General features: G+C 33.2%; 1 protein-coding gene across 5 annotated transcripts in view; it reads right to left on the bottom strand.

The window, feature by feature from the left end:
* Positions 1-24,142, bottom strand: part of LOC114345046 (zinc finger protein 239-like) — an 83,323-nt gene that overhangs the window by 28,384 nt on the left and 30,797 nt on the right. The window contains exon 4 of one of the 5 annotated variants that reach the window (XM_050653487.1): positions 8-5,411. The exons of 2 other annotated variants lie outside the window; for them this stretch is intronic. In XM_050653487.1, coding sequence (XP_050509444.1) covers positions 5,056-5,411 — 356 coding nt within the window. In that variant the 3' untranslated portion in view covers positions 8-5,055. 2 more of the 5 variants (XM_050653484.1, XM_050653488.1) reach the window with 2 other exon arrangements.

Below are 24,142 nucleotides of genomic sequence, written 5' to 3'. Positions count from 1 at the left end.
ACTCGAATACATATTCTTTTTTATTTAAGGAAACAATTAATGAAACAGAACGGAGAATTTCAAAAACTTAGTCTAAATTTCTGAAAATATTACAGTAGAACCCCGAAAATCCGAATTAATTGGGGGGGAGGGCAGCTTGTTCGGATTCCGAAAAGTTCGGATTATCCGAAAGCTAGCCTAACTAGTAATTCAAAGCTTTCATTGTCGTTGATTTTGAGTCACAAAATGTTCTCGCAAGAGTGTGGACAATATTTTTAGACTCAAGTTGACTACGAGAGAACCGAAGTAGGTTTATAGACTAAGAGCTGCTCTAGGTGAAATTTCTTAATCATTTTAGGCACGATAAGAGCCTATAACTTAAATAGTCGAACCTAAAAGAAAACGTTTGAATACTGTGCCGTCACTTTTCAGTGGCACATGCGTCGACAGATGCGCATCAAACTTTCCACTTATGGACGGGATAAATAAATTAAAAGTTAACCTCCCTCACTAGCAGAATTTGATTTTTTTAAGTTCTGTGTGATTAGCACATAAGATTTAGCGTAATGTTAACCCACCACCCCTATGAATGAAAAACCACTTTCAATTTCATTGCAAAACGAAAATATAGCCGTATCATATTCTAGTCCAATCAGAGAGTGCAGCAAGCACCTCTACCGGTTTTGAAACTTATTAGTCTCTCATCAGGAGGCACATATCCTGCTCTCTCTGATCCAACCAAAACAAAACCCGGCGTACAGTCCCGGATTGCAACGAACGAAAAGATGCCCTAGCGGCAACTGCTAGCAAAAAGACTAAGTTTTCACTCTAATGGCATATAAAACAACGTAATGTTACTCCATATCCCACCAGACTGAAAACAACGGGAACCTTCTCTGGTTACACCTCCGAGGCTTCTACACTATGCAAGCCATACGGATGCTGAGACTAAGGAAGATGTGGGAATTTTACACTTTATAATTCACGTCCCATCTGCTCAGCTCGGTAAAGTTCCAACGAGAATGGTTCCCTTCGTACTCCAATCAGAGTAAACATGTAAATCAAAAATGAATAACCATTTTCAATTTCGTTGCAAAACGAAAATACAGCCGCACCATATTCTAGTCCAATCAGAGAGTGCAACAAGCACCTCTACCGGTTTCGAAACTTATTAGTATCTCATCAGGAGGCACATAGTCTTTTAATTTTTCGTGTTTATTTTTTTTGTGGGATGCAATCAATTTTAAAATTTCAAAAAATTCACACGCATAGATGAGGCTTTTATAAAACATGTCTATTTTTATAGACCCGTAGGTTGAGAGTACATAAAATTTTTGGAAAAAAGCGTAAAACTTTTTTTTGGGGATAGCTGTGGGTCTAATTTTTTAGTCTATATTTCTAATTTTTTTCAGATTTCTCCGTAAGGCTCGCCATCTTTTTTTGGGGATTATCCCTATTTTATAGACTTTATAATAGATCAAATCAATTTCTTTTTTATAGGTTATATGTAAATTACTGTAAAAATTACTGTAAATATATATGTAAAGTAACTGAGTCCTTTAGAATATTTAAAAATGGGAGAAAAACGTTCAAATCCCCCAAAACCCCCTTAAAAAACAGTTTTTTGGATTTTTGAAGATGACCATCATTACGGAAAAATCTAAAAAAAAAATTAGAAATATAGTGTTTGATAGAATACACAAGATTAAGAAAAAATTATATCTGCAGCTATCACCTAAAAAAAGTTATACGCTTTTAAAAAAAAAATTTTTAGGTTATATGTACGAAACCTACGGCGCTATAAAAAATATACATATTTTATAAAAGCCTCAACTATGCGTGTGAATTTTTTGAAATTTTAAAATTGATTCCATCCCACCAAAAAACAATAAAAACGAAAATTTAAGTTTTTGATGGTGGGGGTACGGGGGAGGGGTGGTGGGTTAAAATTACGCTGAATCTTATGTGTTAATCACATAGAACTTAAAAATGAAAAAGATTGAATACTGGTAGTGAGGGAGAGTAACTTTTAATTTATTTATCCCGTCCATAAGTGGAAAGTTTGATGCGCCACTGTCGACACATGTGCCACTTAAAAGTGACGGCACAGTGTTCAAACGTTTTCTTTACTATTTAAGTTATAGGCTCTTATCGTGCCTAAAATGATTAAGAAATTTCACCTATAGCGACTCTTACACTGTTACTAATAAACGAAGTATAAAAGTTATACTGAGAATAAATCAGGTATAGGCAAAATCACTACCAATAAACATGGAATAACTTAGGTATAGGTTATACTTGGTATAAGAATTTAGTCCAAGTTTATACCGACCCACACCCTTGTTTAAGTCTGGTATAACCTATTTTGTGACTGTCAAAGTCATCAGAAGGAAAATATATTATTTTTTTATTTGTTTTGTGAGTAGATATATACAGGTAATAAAAAAAATGTGTTTAAGAGCTATTGCAGCTAACGAGGAAGTTGATAATTTAATTAACCTGATGGAAACTACACGAAAAAGGAAAACTTTCAAAGAAAGCATAAATTCCTTTTCAAATACTGCACAATAAAAATCTGGTTTCCTTAAGATGATGTGAGGTTTTTAGAAAAATTAACAGGTGATTCACTTACTGTGAACAAGCGAGGATGAGGCTTATCCTCCACTTTACAAGAATAATAAGGTCTTTATTTTCTATAATATGTAGAAAATCTCTCACAATATTCTTCAAAATATGCTGAAATTAGTGTATTTACATTGCATTTATAAGTAAAATAAATCAATTTGTTTACTTTTTCTTTAGTTTCCCATTTAATGCAACGTTCTCTTTTATTTGAAGCCATTTTATGAAATACTCAAACTCAACATACAACATACAAAATAACGATTTACTAAAATATAGCAGACAATAACAAAGTTCTAAAAAATGAAGGAATTTGGTTTGTCAGTTGTAGAGAAAAGTCAAAATTGACATATTTCACCCGTTTCATATCGTTGTTTTATGCATTTGTGTAGAAGATTGCGCCGTTGCCAAACTATTATTTCGGAATAAAGTGGGAATACTTATAACTAACTTATACCGAGTTTATTGGTAACAAATTATTTTCGTATTATATCTACCTTATACTTAGGATAACTATTCTAGATATAAATACGGAATAACCTTAGAATACGAGTGTTTTATTAGTAAGGCAGTATGTCTATTATGTTTATAAAAAATTCCACGAGGAAAAAATTCCTGTAGTTGGCTGTTTACCATTTATTACAAAAAAACATAAAATCCTTTATAAAAGGTATATTTGTTAAAATCCTTATACAGGGCTACATCAAGAGCATAACTAGTTTTCAATCGGTTGACCTATCATCATCAGTGTTTGCTCAGAATCCAACATGCTAACCACCAAAGTAAAAAATATTTGGGTAAAAACCCTTTACAAATAATCCGTCATAAGAACATAGAAAATTGATGTGAATTTAAACATGGATGTTAAAAATATCCAATGTTTCCTGCTCTAGGCACCATTGAGCTCGAATTTGACTTGTTCACATCATGGCTGTATGGTGGCAAGCTTGTGACTTGGTGACTTGCCACCATACAGCCATGATGTGAACAAGTCAAATTCGAGCTCAATGGTACCTATAGCAGGAAACATTTGATATTGTTAAAAATCGGTCAACCGATTGAAAACTAGTTATGTTCTTGATGTAGCCCTGTATAGGGATTGTAACAAATATACCTTTTATAAAGGATTTTATGGTTTTTTTTATTATGTTTATGTTTAACCTTTATAAGCACTACATATTATTAAAGTACGCATTTATTTTGAAGAAATTTTAAATGTCAAATTTCTACTAATTCTACATTGTTCAATCATTATAATAAACATGTTTTTTAAGTTTTTGTCTTGTATTTTTTAATTTTTTTCTTCGGATTTGCCGAACGTTCGGAACAGCGGGGTTCTACTGTATATCTATTGAAGTGAAATTAATAATAATGTAAAAATTAGTAGAGAAAAAGGGAAATTTCGATACTTCGAATTTTATTCCCCATTTTCAAATTTCCCATTTCCTATTTTATTGTTTGTTGAAAACTACTTAAAGCATATTTCACAATTGAGAAATATTTATCTACTATCACACCAATAATTATTCAAGTTAAAGGTTTCCAGAACCCCTTAATACAAATTTCGCACTTCTATTCGCACGTGTAATTAATCATTTCAATTAATATATAATGTCTAAAAGAATCGACATTTTTAGTTTCTCTTTCTGTTATTTTTAGTTATTAGTCTACCCCACTCTGGTTCTTTTGTCTTTATTTAAAATTAATTTCACACTTAAAATAACTCTATCTCCTATGAGTTCTCAAATGATTCTCCAAATTCCCTTTTGAGAAAATTGCTTAAAACAAATTTCACACTTATCAAGGTTTTTCTCCCGTGTGAACTTTTGTATGAGTATCCAAATGATTTTTTCGAGTAAACTGTTTTAAACAAATTTCACACTTGTAAGATTTTTCTCCAGTGTGCAATATCATGTGTGTGTTCAAAGAACTTATTTGGCTAAACTGCTTTAAACAAAATTCGCACTTGTAAGGTTTTTCTCCTGTATGTGTTCTCAAATGTTTTTTCAAATCTCCTATTTCAGTAAACCTCTTTAAACAAATCTCACACTTGTGTGGTTTTTCTCCAGTGTGTGACCTAAAATGTTTTTTCAAACGACTTCCTGTAGTAAACTGCTTAAAACAAATTTCGCACTTGTATGGTTTTTCACCGGTATGCAATCGCATGTGTGTGTTCAAAGAACTTGTTTTGCCAAACTGCTTGAAACAAATTTCACACTTATGAGGCTTTTCTCCAGTGTGCAGTCTCAAATGTGTTTTTAAATTATATGAATGACTAAACTGCTTAAAACAAATTTCACACTTATAAGGTTTTTCACCAGTGTGCACTCTGAAATGTGTAGATAAATTACCAGCTTCACGAAACTGCGTAAAACAAATTTCACACTTATAAGGTTTTTCTCCTGTGTGAACTTTTGTATGATTCTGCAAATAATCTTTTCGAGTAAATTGTTTTTAACAAATTTCACACTTATAAGGTTTTTCTAAAGTGTGCAATCTCATATGTGTTTTCACTGAACTCGTTTGGCTAAACTGCTTTAAACAAATTTCACACTTGTAAGGTTTTTCTCCTGTGTGAACTTTTGTGTGATTATGCAAATAATCTTTTCGAGCAAACTGTTTTAAACAAATTTCACACTTGTAAGGTTTTTCTCCAGTGTGCACGCTTAAATGTGTTTTCAAACTGCTTGTTTCACTAAACTGCTTAAAACAATATTCACACTTTAATGCTTTCTCTTTAACGGTTTGGCTGATGGAACATACAGGTTTTCTTTTCATAGATTCCGTTGTGTTCTCTTCTTCGTTAAAATCTAAAATAAAAACTCGAATACATATTCTTTTTTATTTAAGGAAACAATTAATGAAACAGAACGGAGAATTTCAGAAACTTAGTCTAAATTTCTGAAATTATTACAGTAGAACCCCGAAAATCCGAACTAATTGGGGGGACAGCTTGTTCGGATTCCGAAAAGTTCGGATTATCCGAAAGTTAGCCTTAATAGTAATTCAAAGCTTTCATTGTCGTTAATTTTGAGTCACAAAATGTTTTCGCAAGAGTGTGGACAATATTTTTTAGACTCAAGTTGACTACGAGAGAACCGAAGTAAGTTTACCTTTATAAACACTACATATTAAAGTATTGTCCAAGTAAAAAATACTGTGGAATAGCTTTAAGCCGGTGAAATATGATATTCTTCAAATATAGATATTAGGTCAAACGTTTAAGAAGCGGCCCTTTGTGAAAGCATCTGTGTTTTTACGGTCAGACCTCCCGCATATCTATTCACAAGTTTCGTGCAAAATCTTAGTTTTAGTTCGGTAGCTAGCAGTGTGTTAGTACTGGAGTGTACGTGTGTTAAGTGATACGAGTGTTTTGTTGCTGTAATTATTTTGAATATTGGTTTAGTATTTCGTTTGGAGAGTGTCAAGTGTTAATTATTGTAATTTAATTAATGTGAATAGTGATGTGGCGCCCGTGGGATAATGTAAATATCGCGTACGATAACGCTGATATTGTAGAAATTGCCAGTGCTAGTTTGAATGTAATTACTAAAAAAAAGCTCGTAAAGAAGATTCGAATGCATTTAAATGCAGAAACACAGCAAGTATGTTTGAATGTATACAAAAATCTACGTACGAAATTCGGCTTCGATGAAACACTATTGGCACAAGCCACCTCTGATTTAACAGAAATTCCACTTTCTAATGTATATAAAATAGTTAAAAATGAACCCTATCATCGCAAGAAACGATGTGACTACGAATTTTCAAGACCTTTAAATCCTTCACTCGTAAAACTATTCAAAACCACAATATACGACTGCTACAAAAGCAATGAAATACCTGCAATAGAAATAATAAGAAAGAAATTGGAAACAACCGGTCGAAATATGAACTGCTGTGAGAAAACTCTTCAAAATTGAATAAAAAAATGGGCTTTAAGTTAAAAAAATAAATAAATAAACGTCAAGCAATTATGGAAAGCCAAAGAATAGTCAACAGACGTAATATGTACCTAGAAGGAATTACTAAATATAGGCAAGAAAATAGGAGAATTTATTATTTAGATGAAACTTGGTATGATACCCACGATACAGTAAAGAAAGGATGGACAGATGGTTCAAGCATGTGCATACCAGAAATGCCTGCAAATAAAGGCTCGCGACTAATTATTGTACATTGCGGAGGAAGTGAGGGATGGGTTCCGAATGCTTTAAAATTATGTGGGAAGAAAATGGAAGATTGTAACGTTGACTACCACAAGAATATGGAAGCTGACATTTTTGAAGATTGGTTTGAAAACTCGCTGATCCCAAACTTGGAGAAAAACAGCGTAATAGTGCTTGACAACGGTTCCTATCATTCCCGACAGCTTACTAAAATACCAAATACATCTTCAAAGCTGACCTGCAAAATTTTTTAATGGAAAATTATTTGTATTTCGAAGATTTTTACACAAAAGAAACAACTTATTGAAGTTCTACACACGAAGCAATTTAGAAAATTATACGCTCTAGAGAGTATTGCCAAAAGCATGGACACACTATATTGAGACTTCCCCCCTACTTTTGTGTTTTCAATCCTATTGAGTTAATTTGGGGACAATTAAAACCAAGTATAAGGCGTTCAAATACATTTCCTAAATTTGACAAAAAGGTAATTGAGATAATTAAAAAAGAAGTAGCCAATATTACCAAAGTAGACTGGCAGAAAAGAATCGCCAAAGTGATCAAAGTAGAAGAATATTATAAGAAGATTGGGCACTGGGCATTGAATTGGGCGATGATAGTGGCGAAGAAAATACGGAAGAAGAAGAAAATGAGTTAATTGTATAATGCATAAGTGTACTAATGAAAAGACTCTGTTAAAAAAATATTTTTAGATTTTGTATTTTTAATAAAAAAAGAGCGGGGACATGCTTGCATTTTGTGCTGAATTTTAAAAGTTTTGAACTGTATACCTAAAGTAATTTTAGATCTAACTGTGTTTTTATAAAGTTCTTTTATTATCAGTAATTCTAACAATAACAAGATTAATTATAAAAGCTATTCTACATCAGTTAAGTATTAATGCAAGCATGCGGTAAGAGGGAGGTCTCTGTGAGGTTAAATGTTATTAAAAAATTGATAAAATTAATTTTAACACATACAATATTATGTCCTGCTTTAACGGTATTTACCTAAGTATAAATAAATATTTTTAACTACATATTAAATTACCAGAAAACACCAGCTGCCGGCCTAATATTAAAGAAGAACAACCCAAAGCTACAATAATCTTACCCATTACACTATATAGATTGCTTGAACAATACGTATTTATTTTGAAGAAATTTTAAATGTCAAAGTTCTACTAATTCTACATTGTTCAATCTGCTGGTTTTACTCTGTATAATAAACAAGTTTTTGTCTTGTATTTTTAAATTTTGTTCTTCGGATTTGCTGAACGTTCGGAACAGCGGGGTTCTACTGTATATCTATTGAAGTGAAATTAATGATAGTGTAAAAATTAGTACAGAAAACGGGATATGTCGATACTTCTAATTTTATTTTCCCATTAAGTACTCTGTTGTATTGTTTGTTGAAAACTACTTAAAGCATATTTCATAATTAAGAAATATTTTTCTACTATCACACCAATAATTATACAAGTTAAAGGTTTCCAGAATGTACACGACGGAAAATGTGAATCAGAATGACTAAACTGTTTAAAACAAATTTCGCACTTTTATTCGCACGTGTAATTAAATCGCTGGCACCTATGATTAATGTGATTTCTAATACATTTCCAGTGAAATACTCTTTGATAAGTATTCGCGATTATAATTTTTTTTTATACGCGTGTGCGCGAAGATTATAACTCCCAAAATATTTATAATAAACAGATTTAGTTCATAATAGATGCCGACGAAAACAATTATTTCCCTTTCTGTTTCTGCCGACGAAAACAATTATTCCTGAGAACTGTTTACTAATTATAATTTTCGTGGACCCACAAACAGAAATGGTGTTTTTTGCAGATACTCCTCAAAAAATATTTTTTTTGCTAACACTTTATTAGGGACTATAATTTTCACAATCATATAATCGAAAATAATATTTTTCGCGGCGTTCATTGAAAGTTCTACTTTTAACGGCATTTTTCGGAGTTATACTTTTCGTAGGCGGCGGCGAAATCATCTCAATTAATATACAATTTCTAAAAGAATCGACATTTTTAGTTTCTGTTTGTTATTTTTAGTTATTAGTCTACTCCACCCTGGTTCTCCTGTTTTTAATTTAAAATCAATTTCACACTTAAAATGACTCTATCTACTATGAGTTCTCAAATGATTCTCCAAATGCACTTTCTGAGAAAACTGCTTAAAACTAATTTCACACTTGGGTTTTCACACTTTCACACTTTCAGGTTTTCACACTTTCACACAAGGTTTTTCTCTTGTATGATTATCCAAATAATGTTTTTGAGTAAACTAAATTAAAAGGCTACATCAGCGCGTCATCAAATCGGAAAACGCGTTTTAACATTGCGGTGTTCATTTTGAATATTTTGTTGACATATTTGGCATACACATTCGTAATATACCAAAGAATGGCGGCGCAGAGTACAATTTGAGAAATATTTTAGTATGTGGACATTACTCTAGAATTAAATAAAATATTACAAAAACGACCCTGTACCGCCATTCAGAATAAAACAATAAACTTTTTTATCCCATGCCTAGATTTTGTGTCACATTGGAACTACTAAAATTGATTATCTGTAACAAGACATCGATAATATTATAACTAATATCTGATTAGGCAACATAGACAAATAGTCACTGTCATTTCGAGATACCTGCGTCGGATTTCTTAGTGTAATAACACGCTTCTCTTTTCTGTTCTGTTATCTGTTTCTGATATATGTTCAGTGTATCATCTTCTAAGATATTGGAATTCGTTAGTGTTGATCCTCACTATCCACAGGGAAGTAGTGTACGTTTATTAATTTATTATATTTTTGTGTAATAGAACTAAGTTGTCGGACTATTTGAAAAAAATAGGATTATTATTAATTGTGAGTTTTATAGGTAAGTATATTTTACGTAAAAATATTTCGAATTCTAATGCGAGTAGGTCATATAAAGTTTTATGAGGATTTTTTTTTTATTCTAGAAATATCATCAACAGTTAAAAAAAAATAATATATGTGGCAAAAAGTTTATCTAATGCCATCCCCTCTTTGTGAACACACACACAGTTAAAAAAATGGAAAAGTATATTAAAAATTAGTCTTAAGAGGAACGGAACAAAATGCAAAAGTTTGACTCATGTCAAAATTTTCAATGTGTTTGAAATGTATTCATTTTTTTCGAATCCTGAGAAAACTAATAAATATTTTTGAAAAATTTAAACGCTGATTGAGAGATTACATTATTACCGAGGGCCGAAAGTGCCTGAAAACTTCTATAATGTTTATTTTAATAAGTTACAGGGGTGAAAATAAAAGGGAAAATTTAGTGTGATTTTTAATTGCAAATATTTCATTCAAAAGAAACTTTCTATTTATTCTAAGGGACTTTTGGACCTCGGTAATAAAGTAGTATTTCATTCTACGTCTAAATTTTTCAAAAATACTAATTAGTTTTCTCAGGATTCGAAAAAAATGAATACATTTAAAACACATTGAAATTTTGACGTGCGTCAAAATTTTGCATTTTGCTCCGTTCTCCTTAAATAAAAAGTGTGAAAAATTGTTTCCTATGAAAATGAAATTCGAAATAAATCTATATTTAGGTAGATACAGAAATCGTGACTACGGTACAAATGCCAATTTTTTCAAGTAGGTATACAGGGTGTTTCATTAATAATTGTCCATATAGTAACTGGAGAAACCTTAGCACAAAATACGAAGATTTAACCTAAAACACTTAAATAAAATGTGGTTCCTTACTGAGTTTGCGTTTTATCTACAATTTAAAAAACTATTTTTGCTTAGTATTTTAAAACTATTCGATGTATCTTTTTCATACTTGGCAGGAAGTATAGGTACTGTACAAACTACTAAATTATGTTAAACAAACGTTTATGGCTATTACCAGAGGCGTACGACGGGGGAAAGTGAATGGTTGACCCTTTCCAAATTCTACGCCACTGACGAAATTGCTATTTTAGTTCAATTTTGGATTCTTCAATACTTTCTATGAAAATAATAAACTCTTCATTCGTAACGATAAAGTCATTAGTTTTCGAGATATTTGAAGCTAAAACTGAAACGACACGGTTATTTTGATCAGTGTATTGTGTCGCTTCATTTTTAATTTCAAATATCTCGAAAACTAATCATTTTATCGTTACGAATGAAGAGTATATTATTTACATAAAAAGTATTGCAAAATCAAAAAATTACACTAAAATAGCAATTTGGCCAGTGGCGTAGAATTTGGGAAGGGTCAACCAGCTACTATCCCCTGTCGTACGCCTCTGGTAGTAGCTAGAAACGCTTATTTATCTTAAATTAGTAGGGTGTACAGTACCTACACTTTCTGCCAAGTGTGATAAGGATACGCCAAACAGTTTTAAAGTACTGGGTACAAATAAGTTTTAAATTTTAATCATATGAATCATATAATAAATTAATTAAAATAACTGTGCCGTTTCATATTTAACTTCAAATATCTCGAAAACTAATGACTTTATCGTTACCAATGAAGAGTATATTATGCACGTAGAAAGTATTGTAGAATCTAAAAATGGCACTAAAATAGTAATTCATCCAGTGGCGTAGAATTTGAGAAGGGTCAACCATTAACCATCCCCTGCCGTACGCCTCTGGTAGTAGCTAGAAACGTTTGTTTATCATAATTTAATAGGGTGTCTAGTAGTCGCACTTTCTGCCAAGTATGAAAAGGATACGTCTAATAATGCTGAGCAAAAATAGTTTTAAATTTTTAGATAAAACACCCTGTAACTAAGTAAGGAACCACATTTTATTTAAGTGATTTAGGTTAAATCTTCGTATTTTGTGCTAAGGTTTCTCCAGTTACTATATGGACAATTATTAATGAAACAGCCTGTATATTCATTGGCGACAATCTTTTCGAAGCTTCAATCTGTCGCTCATTTCTTACGATTAAACTATTTTTTGATGTATACGTTTATAGAAAAATGATAAGTAGAGCTCGGTTTATTTTTATAAATAGGTCTGGATCCCGCGTATGAAAAAAAAGTTGATTAATAGCAAGCTGAAAATTTGTTAATAGCTTAAGGGTGTCTAGTCGGACAAACTTTGATATATGGGAACACTGGAACAGGGGAAGTTTTAATTGTGGAACAGTTTAAAAATTTGGAACGGTCAGACCACGAAAACGTCACATGTATTTTGTCTGACAGAACTTCCAATTGATTTGTTACCCTTTCATTAAACTCTCATTCAAAAATCAGGCTGCTATTTATCACCAAGTGAGCATGATAATGAGTGGAACACGTAGAACATATCAAATGACAGGAATTATGACAGGTGATAAATAGCAGTCTGATTTTTGCATGAGAGTTTAATGAAAGGGTAACAAATCAATTGGAAGTTCTGTCGGACAAAATACATGTGACGTTTTCGTGGTCTGACCGTTCCAAATTTTTAACCTGTTCCACAATTAAAACTTCCCCTGTTCCAGTGTTCCCATATATCAAAGTTTGTCCGACTAGACACCCTTAAGCTATTAACAAATTTTCAGCTTGCTATTAATCAACTTTTTTCCATACGGGGGATCCAGACCTAAAATATTTATTTACTAATAATAAAATTGTTTTCTATTACTTCCACTTAGCGCGCCTATGAGTATATTGTCACAATATTGAGTCTTCGTCTTATATAAATACTTAGATAGTGTCAAATATCGCCGACGCACTGTTGCCAAAGTTTCGCAGAACATTCGAAAAATGGTGTGATACTATCTCTCTAACCAATATTGAAGACGCGCTGATGTGGTAACTTAAACAAATTGAAGCGTTTATTTGAAAAACAACACACTGACTACAGTACAAATGCCAATTTTTTCAGATAGGTATGTATTAATTGGCGACAATCTTTTCGAAGCTTCAATCAGTCGCTCATTTCTTAAGACTAAACTATTTTTTAAAGTTTATAGTAAATCTGATAAGTAGAGCTCGGTTTATTTTAACCCATTAACGCCCAAGTTATTCATTTTTCAAATTTCAAAATTTTGATTATACATAATTATCAGTATAATTTTGTTCTTAATAAGGAAATATTCATGAATTTAATTTACACCTTTGCATTTTTGAATTATGACCCGTCCTATAAGTAGTACGCTGGGCGTTAAGGTTATCATAATTGAAGGTATGTATGAATGTTACATTTTCCATAGTATGTTAGTGGTTTGGCTTTACAATGTTCTCCTTGATATCGTCTCTGCATTTTATGATTTTCCATGAAGTGTCCTTTCCCATCTAATCTTACGCCCATAAAACTTTTGCTGATGATGTACTCGGTCTTTCTATAATACTCCTTGAACTATGAGCCAATTTTAGGTAGGAAACTGCTATAGATCGATTAAAATCTAATAAAGTAACATTTGACTTTTGACTCGTTTGTAGAGAATACCACTTCTTGGCTCTGATTTTATTAGTGGCATATTTTTCAACAAATCGGTCGTGTTGATCCAAGTCTTCCATGTACACTCAACTCCCGATTAAAGTAGGGTTAAGGCTTCCAGGATACGTAAAATCGCGGTTAATCCGCAAAATACTATAAATTTAACAGGAAAGGGTATTAAAATGCAAAACACTATTAAATGGTGTAATTAACGTATTTATATTGCATTAAAACATACCTGAATGTTGTATTTGACAAGAATCACATGAATAACACACATACATATTGTAACACAATAAAACACGTTACTGTAAATACCAAGAATATGAACAATAACAGTACATACTTTCAAATATGTAAAAAAAATATTTACAAGGTACAAACTAGCGTGAATTACTTTCTTTGAAAATAATCCGTAACAGTTTTCTGTTTTTGAACAGAGAAACATCTCTTTTTGATTCTACTTCTCATGTTTCGTAACACAATTTTGTCTGCGATTGGAGCATCTTCTTGACTCTCAACGTACTCAAGCAGTTGTTCCACACTCGCCAATGCAGCACTGTGCATTGTTGTTGATCGCGTGACCCCCCCTTCTCATCATTTTCACTCTCGTCCTCCCCAACTCCACCTCCAATCTTGTTTACAATCTGCTCATACCCTTGATCTTCCGCTTCACAATCCAACCACTGCAGTATATTTTCTCCGTCCACTTCCTCTCCTCCTGGCACATCTTTTATAGCTTCAGTGATATTTTTAACAACAAAATCAGTCTCATCAAATCCTAGAAAGTCATCGTCTTCACAAATGTCGGGCATGATTTTTTTCCAAGATCGTACGACAGTAAGCGGTTTGGTTTTTTCCCAAACAGATCGTACTTCGTAGATGGCATCTAAGATTGTGAAGTCCTTCCAAAAGCTCTCGAGGTCGTTCCCTTCTTCTATTCTTTTCTGAAGGATAGCTGAGCGATAGTTACGTTTCAGAGAAGAAATAACGCCTTGGTCCATTGGTTGTTTCATTGCCGTAACATTGGGAGGCATATATTTCACGAAGATTTTTCCATCAGGTGATCTTAAAGTTGTTGCACTAGGATGGGAAGGTGCGTTGTCCAAGAGAAGTACAGCTTTCTGAGGAATACCATTAGTGTAGGAATACATGCAAGTGTTTTTTACCTCCGGTACAAATTTGGAGTCAAACCAAGATTTAAATATTTCGCAATTCATCCAAGCAGACTTTTGATGAAAATAGTCTACCGGTAAATTTTTGGCCTCAGTGCCCTTAAAAGATCTAGGTTTCTTTGCTTTTCCGATCACAAGTAAGGGCAATTTATGTTTCCCAGTTGCGTTAGCGCAGGTCATAATTGTTATGCGCTCTTTCGAAGCTTTGTATCCCGGTGTATTACGCTCCTTTTTAAATGCTAGAGTCCGGGTGGGTAGACATTTCCAGTACAACCCCGATTCATCTGCGTTGTAAATTTGTTCATGCAATAGTCCCTCGTCCTCCACAAATTTTTGAAATTCCGCTTTAAACTGATTAGCAGCGTCAATGTCACCACTTAAAATTTCTCCTTTTGTAGAAACATCCCGGATTCCGTGTCTCTGTTTGAATCGCGTGAACCAACCAGATGATGCGTTGAAGTCCCCTTCCATGCCGAGAGCTTAAAAAAAACTTTGCTTTCGTCATGCAAATCGGTCCTGACACCGGAGTTCCCTGTGCGCGTTGCTGTGAAAACCACTCCAACATGCACTGATCAAGTTCGTCAAACTTTGATTTTTTCATGGTTTTCCGATTGGCCATTCCAAAATTCGTGTCCGAGGAACATGCAAAAGTTACGAGTTTATCTTTATTTTTTAAAATATCACGCACTGTGCTATCGCCAACATTGTACTGGTTACACATCTGTTTAACCGTGGATCCACGTTCAATATTTTGAACAATATCCAACTTTTGTTGGATCGTCAAAACAACACGTTTACGCTTAGTAGCGGTAGCCATCGTACGCACACTCTGTGTCACACTCCACTGCTGTACTTATTGTGGGTTGGCGGGGCGCGCGGGTGAGAGTGTGTCGAAGTATCGGGAGGGATATGAGGGGAGGGGTCTATGACCTTAAGAGGGCCCGGCTGCCGGCTGGAGATGAGTGACTCGCCTACTGAGCTTCACAGGACCGTCTCCAACTGCATTTAATTTTACGTATTTTTTCTGAAACGCGTCCCGGTTAAGCCGCATCACGGTTATTCCGATTACGGTTAATGGGGAGTTGAGTGTACTTATGATAATTTTTAACACGTGTGATTGAGAAATCAAACGTGTTCTTTTGAGCTTGCAATCCCATCTACTAGCTTGTGCGAGAGGTTCTATATTGTAAAAATTAGATGCTATAGTAACACACTCATTATCGTTCCATTTTACAAAAAGTATTTTTCCCATTTACATCACACTAAAAATCATATGAAACATGAGCTTCTTTACTAAGAGTTTTCGTATCTTGTATAGGAAACTTCGATAGTCTATTTTCCCGCAAGGTTCCTGTTGGTCGGTATCAACATTTTTGTAAATGAATTAACAAATCTCTGCTGGTAAATAAATTATCAAAAAGCACTCAGTGACTTGCAGGTTTAGCAATGCAATCTAAAATCAAGTACCTACTACTCTTGATCCTAAGGTTAAATATTCACGATCATTTTTAGCGATTGTTTTCCCAGTATAAAAGTCAAAAATATAACAATATGAATATACCCTACTTCGACAGAGTTCAAGATTTATATTTCCCCCAAATATGATTAAATACAAAACTTTTTATGTAAATCGCAATAAACAAATGTAAAATTTCAAAAACCGCAACGATTCCGGAGCAGATTCAGATAAATCCAATACTAAAATTGTTACAAATTTTGATATCGCTAAGTACCAGCGTCCTACTTCTAGGACGGTAAAACAAACTTTATAGTTAACGTTCAGCAATGTATTTTTACGAGATTTATTTATGACTACCGGATGTAATAAACCTTACACCACAATAATAACCCATTAAGAGACAAAAAAAGTGCCGAAATGAAATTTTTATTATTAAATGAATGTGTAAATCTATACAAGGTTAAGAAATTTGTCCAACTTTTATAATTTTTTTACTGAATGGGTGTTTGTAATATAATCAAACAAAATGTAGTACAGTAGAGCGTCGATTATCCGAACGTCGATCAACCGAACGACCGCTTATTCGAACTATCGACTCCCGCGTCCCGCACTCGAATACCGAACAAGCGTTAGTAATTGACGCTTAAAATATCTTCAATTCTCTTCAATATTGTATCCAAAAATAATTATGTTGTTGCAAAGACTGCACTTTTTTGTTTAGTTGCTAGTTGTCATTATCAAGATATAAATAAATATGTAGGTATATAAATATGGCTTTTATTCACTTGTGGATAAATATGTATGACTATAAATATGTATCAATATATTGCAGTTCGATTATCCGAACAAATCGGTTTTCCGAACACCTATGTCCCCCAATTAGTTCGGATAATCGACGCTCTACTGTAATCAGTTTAATACATCATAAAATATCCGGGTAAATTTTCTTACAATTTAAACAAATTTTAATGATTGAAAAAAAAATAAATTTTCAGTATCCTATAAATAGGACGCTGGCCTATAATGGGTTAATGATTGAAAATGGGTTAATGATTGAAAAAAAAAATAAATTTTCAGTATCCTATAAATAGGACGCTGGCCTATAATGGGTTAATTGGCGAATGGATTTAGTGTCCGCAGTCATATAAACCCAAACAAACAACAAATAATGGGTTAATAAATATTTATTTACTAATAATAAAATTGTTTTCTATTACTTCCATTTAGCGCGCCTACGAGTATATTGTCACAATATTGAGCCTTCATCTTAGATACATACAGTGGAACCCCGATAAGTCGGCCCCCGATAACCCGGACCGATTTTCATCAGACAAAACAAACATTTTTTCACTTTGAGTTTTTTACCAAGAAATTAACAATGCTGTATACAACTGTACGTAATTTAGATGTACTGTGCATTTGTATTTCATGTTTTAACAATCATCATAGGTATTTGTTTATTATTTATATGTATGTATTTTACTAATTTTTACCATATCCTCCGGGTAACCCGGATTTTCGATAACCCGGATCGGCTGCGGTCCCGATTAATCCGACTTATCGAGGTTCCACTGTACTTAGATAGTGTCAAATATCGCCGAGGCACTGTTGCCAAAGTTTCGCAAAACATTCGAAAAAGGGTGCGATACTACCTCCCTAACTAATATTGATGACGCGCTAATGTGAACTCTTAACCTTCGGAGTACGGAGATTATTTGACTTACTTAGATTACGATGATGGGTCAAGCGTGACCCATTCTCATTTCATTTATAAGGATGTTTTAAATAGTCAGTATTATTAAACAATATTTTTAGTTCAACAAAAAACAAACATAACAATTATAATCCTAAATTATTATATTTAAATTTTTTTAGGATGGTTCCCCATGGGCATATATTAGTTCGCTCCGGCGGCCAGATTTTAATACCTTACAGAAAACGGGCATAGGTAAATTCGCTCCGGCCATATATTTAAATACGTATACCCGTAAACAGAGACGGCTGCGATTTACGTGTACCTACAAACATATTGAAAATATTCTTCGAAATCCGAAGACCGGGTCAGGACTGACCCGGCATCATATATGTTACGTAGAGGAAAAACTGTAATTTGCATGTTCACAAATTATATACGAAAAAATAGCTTGAAAAAAATAAGGAGAACTTACGATCAATCGGATTTGTAAAAAAATTATTTCATAAAATATTAAGAAATAAGTGAATTTCAGGTCACGCTTGACCCAGTCTTCGTACTCCGAAGGTTAAACAAATTTTAGCCTTGTGGTTTTTCTACAGTGTGCGATATATGTGTTTTTAAACTATTCGAATGACTGAACTGCTTAAAACAAATTTCACACTTACAAGGTTTTTCTCCTGTGTGAATTTTTGTATGATTATCCAAATATTGTTTTTGAGTAAAGTGTTTCAAACAAATTTCACACTTGTAAGGTTTTTCGCCAGTGTGCAATCTCAAATTTGTTTCTAAGCTATTTGAATGACTAAACTTTTTAGAACAAATTTCGCACTTGTATGGTTTTTCCCCGGTGTGTAATCTCATTTTTGTCTTCAAAGAACTTATTCGGCTAAACTACTTAAAACAAATTTCACACTTGTGAGGTTTTTCTCTAGCGTGTACTCTCAAATGTGTTTTTAAATTATATGAATGACTAAACTGCTTACAACAAATTACACACTTATAAGGTTTTTCACCAGTGTGCACTCTCAAATGTGTAGTTAAATTACCAGCTTCACGAAACTGCGTAAAACAACTTTCACACTTATGGGTTTTTCTCCTGTGTGAACTTTTGTATGATTATGCAAATAATCTTTTCGAGTAAACTGTTTTAAACGAATTTCACACTTATAAGGTTTTTCTAAAGTGTGCCATCTCATATGTGTTTTTATAGAACTTGTTTTGACTAAAATGCTTAAAACAAATTTCGCACCTGTGTAAGGTTTTTCTCCTGTGTGAACTTTTGTATGTTTATCCAAACATATTTTTTGAGTAAATTTCTAGTAAACTTCTTTGAGTAAATATACAATTTCTAAAAGAATCGGTATTTTTAGTTTCTGTTTCTGTTATTTTTAGTTATTAGTTTACTCCACGATGGTACTTCTTCTTTATGTACCATGTCCTTTCATAACGTTGATTACCATCATAGCTATCTTAATTTTGTTCACTGCAACCCTAAATAGCATGCTTGTATCCACATTATACCAATCTCGCAAGTTCTTCAACCATGAGGTTCTTCTTCGTCCTGGACTGCGTTTGCTTGCTATTTTTCCTTGCATAATATTTTGCAGCAACATATATTTGGGACCTATCATTACATGTCCGAAATACTCCAGCTTTCTCTGCTCGATGCTTTTTATAATCTCAGTAGTCTTGATGAGACGTTCTAGTATTGTGGAATTTCGAATCTTCTCCACCCAGGAAACTTTTAAAATTCTTCAATAGCACCACATTTCGAAAGCCCCAAAGCGATTTAGATTGATTTTATTCACAGTCCAGCACTCGACACCATAAATAAGACCGAGAACACGTAGCAGCGAAGTAGGCGGATCCTCAATGCCAATTTTAGGCCTCTCTTACATAGCACCTTGGACATCCTTCTAAAGGCGGCTCTGGCCTGGTACTCCTATTTTTAATTTAAAACCAATTTCACAATTAAAAGGGCTCTATCCCCTATGAGTTCTCAAATGACTATCCAAATGTCCTTTCTGAGAAAACTGCTTAAAACAAATATCACACTTATAAGGTTTTTCTCCAGTGTGCAATATCATGTGTGTTTTTAAAGAACTTGTTTGGCTAAACTGTTTAAAACAAATTTCGCACTTGTAAGGTTTTTCTCCTGTATGTGTTCTCAAATGTATTTTCAAATATCCTATTTCAGAAAACCTCTTTAAACAAATCTCACACTTGTGTGGTTTTTCTCCAGTGTGTGACCTCAAATGTTTTTTCAAATGACTTCCTGTGGTAAATTGCTTAAAACAAATTTCGCACTTGTACGGTTTTTCCCCGGTGTGAAATTTCATGTGTGTGTTCAAAGAACTTGTTTTGCTAAACTGCTTAAAACAAATTTCACACTTGTGAGGTTTTTCTCCGGTGTGCAGTCTCATATGTATTTGCAAATGACATGATTGAGAAAACTTCTTAAAACAAATTTCACACTTGTATGGTTTTTCCCCGGTGTGCAATCTCATGTGTGTGTACAAAGAACTTGTTTTGCTAAACGGCTTTAAACAAATTTCACACTTGTGAGGTTTTTCTCCAGTGTGCAGTCTGAAATGTGTTTTTAAATTATATGAATGACTAAACTGCTTAAAACAAATTTCACACTTATAAGGTTTTTCCCCAGTGTGCACTCTCAGATGTGTTTTCAAATTACATGTTTGCCTAAACTGCTTAAAACAATATTCACATGTTAATGCTTTCTCTTTAACGGGTTGGCTGATGGAGCATACAGGTATTCTTTTCATAGATTCCGCTGTGTTCTCTTCTTCGTTAAAATCTAAAATAAAAACTCGAATACATATTCTTTTTTATTTAAGGAAATTATAATTAATGAAACAGAGCGGAGAATTTCATAAACTTATGTAAATTAATGAAAATATTATATCGATTGAAGTGAAATTAGTGATAGGCGAGGCAACGAAGCATTAAACCTAGAAATTTTGTGCCGTAAGATGAATCGTCATGCAAATTTTTGCATTCGATTCGATAGAGTGACAGGCAATTGTGTGAACTAAATTAATCTCCGGCAAAAATTTTTGTGCATGAGATGATTTTCAAAGTGAATCTCGAAGAGATGGAAAATGAAAAATTTAGAACTCAGGAAATATTGACGAAAATGAGTTCAGTTTTTATACTTGGGTGTTTTGGAGGTCACCTAACACGAATTTCATGACAATGATGGTCTCCGGTATCTGGTGCCCAGGGTGGAACTCGTCGCCTGGGACGATCGAATAATTAGCGAAATGAAGATTAAATCGAAAAACTGAAAAATACGTGTTCAATATTTTTCAAAAATCTATCGAACGACACTAAACACGACCCCCCACTTCACCCCTGGAAGTGGGGTGGGGGTAACCTTAAAATCTTAAATGGAAAGCCCCATTTGTTATTGCAGATTTGGATTGCTTACGTAAAAATAAGCGACTTTTATTCGAGACATTTTTTCGAATTGTGAATAGATGGCGCTATAATCGGAAAAAAGATTTATCGTGATCCATAGGTAAATTATAGAACTGGTCTAATATCTCGAGAAATCAACTTCCAAATAAAAAACCAAAAAAATACGTCTTTAATATTTTTTAAAAACCTGTCGAAAAACATCAAACATGACCCTCCAATCCACCCCCTGGAGGTGGGGGAAACTTTAAAATCAAATAGAAATCTCCATGTTTTATTGCAGATTTGGATTCCTCATGAAAAAATAAGTAACATTTATTTGAAACAACTTTTAGAACTGTTGATAGATGGCACTAATCAATAGTGTTTTTCCGATTATAGCGCCATTTATCGATAATTCGGAAAAATGTCTCGAATAAAAGTTACTTATTTTTACGTAAAGAATCCAAATCTGCAATAAAAATTGGGGTTTATATTTAAAATTTTAAATTACCCACACCCCACCTCCAGAGGATGGAGTGAGAGGGTCGTGTTTAGTTTCATTCGATAGATTTTTGAAAAATATTAAACAAGTATTTTTCAGTTTTTCGATTCAATCCTCATTTTGCGAATTATTCGATCGTCCCAGGCAACGAGTTCCACCCTGGGCACCAGTTACCTCAGAGACCATCGCCGTCATGAAATTCGTGTTTAGTGGCCTCCAAAACCCCCAAGTATAAAAATTGAACTCATTTTCATCAATATTTCCTTAGTTCTAAATTTTACATTTTCCTTCTCTTTCCTAGGTACTGGGCTTTTTAGTGCTTCGTTGCTTCGCCTTAGTGTACAAATTAGTAGAGAAAAAGGGAAATTTCGATACTTCGAATTTTAATTTCCCATTAAGTATTCTGTTGTATTGTTTGTTGAAAACTACTTAAAGCATATTTCACAATTGAGAAATATTTTTCTACTATCACACCAATATTTATGCAAGTTAAAGGTTTCCAGAATGTACACTACGGAAAAAGTGAATCAGAATGACTAAACTCATTTAAACAAATATCGCATTTCTATTCGCACGTGTAATTAATCATCTCAATTAACATACAATTTCTAAAAGAATCGACATTTTTAGTTTCTGTTATTTTTAGTCATTAGTTTACTCCACCCTGATTCTCCTGTCTTTAATTTAAAACCAACTTCACACTTAAAAGGGCTCTATCCAATATGAGTTATCAAATTATTCTCGAAATGTCCTTTCCGAGAAAACTGCTTAAAACAAATTTCACACTTATCAAGGTTTTTCTCCTGTGTGAACTTTTGTATGATTATCCAAATGATTTTTTCGAGTAAACTGTTTTAAACAAATTTCGCACTTGTAAGGTTTTTCTCCAGTATGCAATATCACGTGTGTGTTCAAAGAATTTGTTTGGCTAAACTGTTTAAAACAAATTTCGCACTTATAAGGTTTTTCTCATGTATGTGTTCTCAAATGTTTTTTCAAATCTCCCATTAAACAAATCTCACACTTGTGTGGTTTTTCTCCAGTGTGTGAGCTAAAATGTTTTTTCAAATTACTTCCTGTAGTAAACTGCTTAAAACAAATTTCGCACTTGTATGGTTTTTCCCCGATGTGCAATCTCATGTGTGTGTCCAAAGAACTTGTTTTGCTAAATTGCTTAAAACAAATTTCACACTTATAAGGTTTTCCACCAGTGTGCACTCTCAAATGTGTAGTTAAATTACCTGCTTCACGAAACTGCGTAAAACAAATTTCACACTTATAAGGTTTTTCTCCTGTGTTAACTTTTGTATGCTTGTGCAAATAATCTTTTCGAGTAAATTGTTTTAAACAAATTTGACACTTATAAGGTTTTTCTAAAGTGTGCAATCTCATATGTGTTTTCACAGAATTTGTTTGTTAAACTGCTTTAAACAAATTTCACACTTGTAAGGTTTTTCCCCAGTGTGCACTCTCAGATGTGTTTTCAAATTACATGATTTCCTAAACTGCTTAAAACAATATTCACATTTTAATACTTTCTCTTTAACGGGTTGGCTGATTAAGCATACAGGTATTCTTTTCATAGGTTACGTTGTGTTCTCTTCTTCGTTAAAATCTAAAATAAAATCTAGAATACATAATATTCTTTTTTATTTATGGAAACAATTAATGAAATACACGGAGAATTTCATAAACTTAGTGTAAAAAACTGAAAATATAAATCGATTGAAGTGAAATTAATGATAGTGTAAAAATTAGTAGAGAAATGGGGAAATTTCGATACTTTAAATTTTATTTTCCCATTAAGTACTCTGCTGTACTGTTTGTTGAAAACTTCTTAAGACATACTTCACAATTGAGAAATATTTTTCTACTATCACACCAATATTTATGCAAGTTAAAGGTTTCCAGAATGTACAAGACGGAAAAAGTGAATCTAAACATAGTAAAAACAGGAGAACTGTATTTGGACCAAACAACTAGTTTATCTCAATAAAGCACTTAATGTAACTGAATACATTAAGCCATATCACGAATCAGCATGTACTCAAACTCAATGCATATACAGTGATGAGCGCACTAATAACCGGCAAAATAACGCAAAAGATGGAAAACATATTAAGTTATGAGATAAAAAGGGATGAACCTAGTAGAGGTGTTAAATTTAGCGATAGTAACTTAAAAATTGACATTATATTGATTGTTTCCCACCTTTAGACGTATCGGACGAGTTTGAGAAATGCCACTGTCACAGTGACAGTTTTAATTGACTTACTCCTCTGGCACGTCTAAAGGTGGGAAACAATCAATATAATGTCAATGTATATGTTACTATCGCTAATTTTAACACCTCTACTAGTTTTATTTCTATTTATCTCACAATTTAATATGTTTTTCATCTTTTGCGCTATTTTGCCGGTTATTAGCGCGCTTATCACTGTATGCAGGGTAAAGAGTGATGTGATAACTATTAGAACATAGACTAATCATTAAACCCTTGAGATATTATTTATTTGTAAGGATTAGGACCAAATTAAATCATGTTAATTAACATACCGTTACTAAAACAATCGACATCTTTAGTTTTTAGTCATTGTTCTTGTAGACCAGGGCGAAACTGTTTTGTGGTGGATGTGAGAGATGGCATTCTGATTTTTGTAAAGTGGTGAGATGACTTCAATAATAATAATTGACTT

Source organism: Diabrotica virgifera, chromosome 6 (assembly GCF_917563875.1).
Source record: "Diabrotica virgifera virgifera chromosome 6, PGI_DIABVI_V3a".
NCBI classification, from domain to species: domain Eukaryota; kingdom Metazoa; phylum Arthropoda; class Insecta; order Coleoptera; family Chrysomelidae; genus Diabrotica; species Diabrotica virgifera.
The sequence above is the reverse complement of the archived record's forward strand: the minus strand, read 5'-3'. Positions and strand labels throughout refer to the sequence as shown.